This window comes from Mesitornis unicolor, unplaced genomic scaffold (genome assembly GCF_000695765.1).
Source record: "Mesitornis unicolor isolate BGI_N332 unplaced genomic scaffold, ASM69576v1 scaffold30175, whole genome shotgun sequence".
NCBI classification, from domain to species: Eukaryota; Metazoa; Chordata; class Aves; order Mesitornithiformes; family Mesitornithidae; genus Mesitornis; species Mesitornis unicolor.
Window position 1 is genome coordinate 1 of NW_010187972.1, and position 1,499 is coordinate 1,499.

The 1,499-nt window shown below is 63.3% G+C and overlaps 1 protein-coding gene across 1 annotated transcript in view; it reads right to left on the bottom strand.

Moving 5' to 3' along the window:
* Positions 1–70: 70 nt before the first annotated feature.
* Positions 71–1,499, bottom strand: part of HCN2 (hyperpolarization activated cyclic nucleotide-gated potassium channel 2) — a gene marked incomplete at its 3' end in the record, with an annotated part of 3,935 nt that continues 2,506 nt past the window's right edge. Inside the window, exons 6-9 of the mRNA XM_010185637.1 lie at positions 1,131–1,349; positions 825–971; positions 364–604; positions 71–235 (exon numbers count right to left, since the gene is read on the bottom strand). Coding sequence (XP_010183939.1) covers positions 71–235; positions 364–604; positions 825–971; positions 1,131–1,349 — 772 coding nt within the window. The remainder of the gene's footprint in view (positions 236–363; positions 605–824; positions 972–1,130; positions 1,350–1,499) is intronic.

A 1,499-nucleotide genomic window follows, 5' to 3' on the forward strand; every position in this document is an offset into this window, starting at 1 on the left:
CCTGCGCTGGGGTGATGCTGGGCCTCCACCACAGCCGCCCCATGCTGCCGGCACAGCCCCAGAGCCCTACCGATGCGATCGAGGCGGTCGATGGCCACGGTCTCGAAGGCCCGTCTCATCATGGGGTACTCCTCCAGCACCTCGTTGAAGTTGTCCACCGAGAGCGAGTAGAGGCGGCAGTAGGTGTCTGCGCGGACGCTGGCTGTGCGCCGCCCGCGCGTCAGCAGGCAGATCTCTGCAGGGACACGGCCGTGACAGCGTTGGACCCGCGCCGGCCAGGATGGGAAAGGGCCAAGAGCCACAGCACAGTGCCCTGGGACCAGGCGGGTCCTGGTGCCTCGCGCAGCCCCCACCAGTGCTCACCTCCAAAGTAAGAGCCGTCGGAGAGCTTCATCTCCTTGTTGCCCTTTGTGAGGATGCTGACCACGCCGTGCTGGATGAAGTACATCTTCTTGCCGATGGTGCCCTCGCGGATGATGTAGTCGCCCGGCTGGAACACCTCAAACTTCAGCTTGGTGAGCATCGCCGTCACGAAGTTGGGGTCCGCGTTGGCGAACAGCGGCATCGAGGCCACCAGCTTGCGGCAGTTGAAGTTCACAATTTCCTGCGGTGGAAGGCGGTGAGGGACCGGGAGGCCGGGACGTGGCTTCCCCAGGGCAGGCAGCAAATGCAGAGGTGTCGGCACATGCAGTTCCCCACCGGCACACGGACTGTGCACGGACACAAGCGCAGCTGCAACACACGAGGCGCTTGCCCCAGGACACAGGGGTCCCATCCCCACGGCTGGCTCAGCCCCCCGGGAACCTCTTCCCCCCGGGGCTCACCTCACGCAGGGGCTCATTGAGCTCCCCCAGGATGCTGTCCTCATCGAACATCTTGCCCTGGTAGCGGTGCTCGTAGTAGTCGTGGATCTTCTGGCGGAAGTCAGCGGGCAGCTTGTGGAAGGACATGTACTGCTCCACTTGCTTGTACTGTGGGGGGAGGCAGCGTCAGGCCGGCTGGGACCCCCACCTGCCGCCCTGCTCTGTGGTGGCCCCTCTGGGCTGGGAGGGAGGGTCCTGCTCCCTCGCCCCATCCCTGCCCCATGGGCGCAGGGCAGGAGCCGTGGTCCCCTTCCAGCCCAGTCCTACCTTCTCCTGGTACTGGCGGCGGGAGGAGTCCAGCGACTGGATGAGGGCAGTGGCGTGGCCGATGAACATGGCGTAGCAGGTGGCCCCCACGATCATGCTCAGCATGGTCAGCCAGATGTCTGTCATGCTCTCGGGCGCCTGCTTCCCATAGCCGATGCAGAGCATGTGGCTCATTGACTTGAAGAGGGCGAAGGAGTAGAGCTCGCTCCAGGAGTCGTTCTGCAGCAATAGAGTATTATTTTGGGTGGGTTTTTTTTTTTTAAGCCGATGTACAAAAGCACCGCGAGGCCCCCATGAATTGCTGTGACTGGGACAAGTTCTGAGATTGGGGAAGCTGCTTGGTTACTGCAGTGCCCGGGAGCCTGCAGA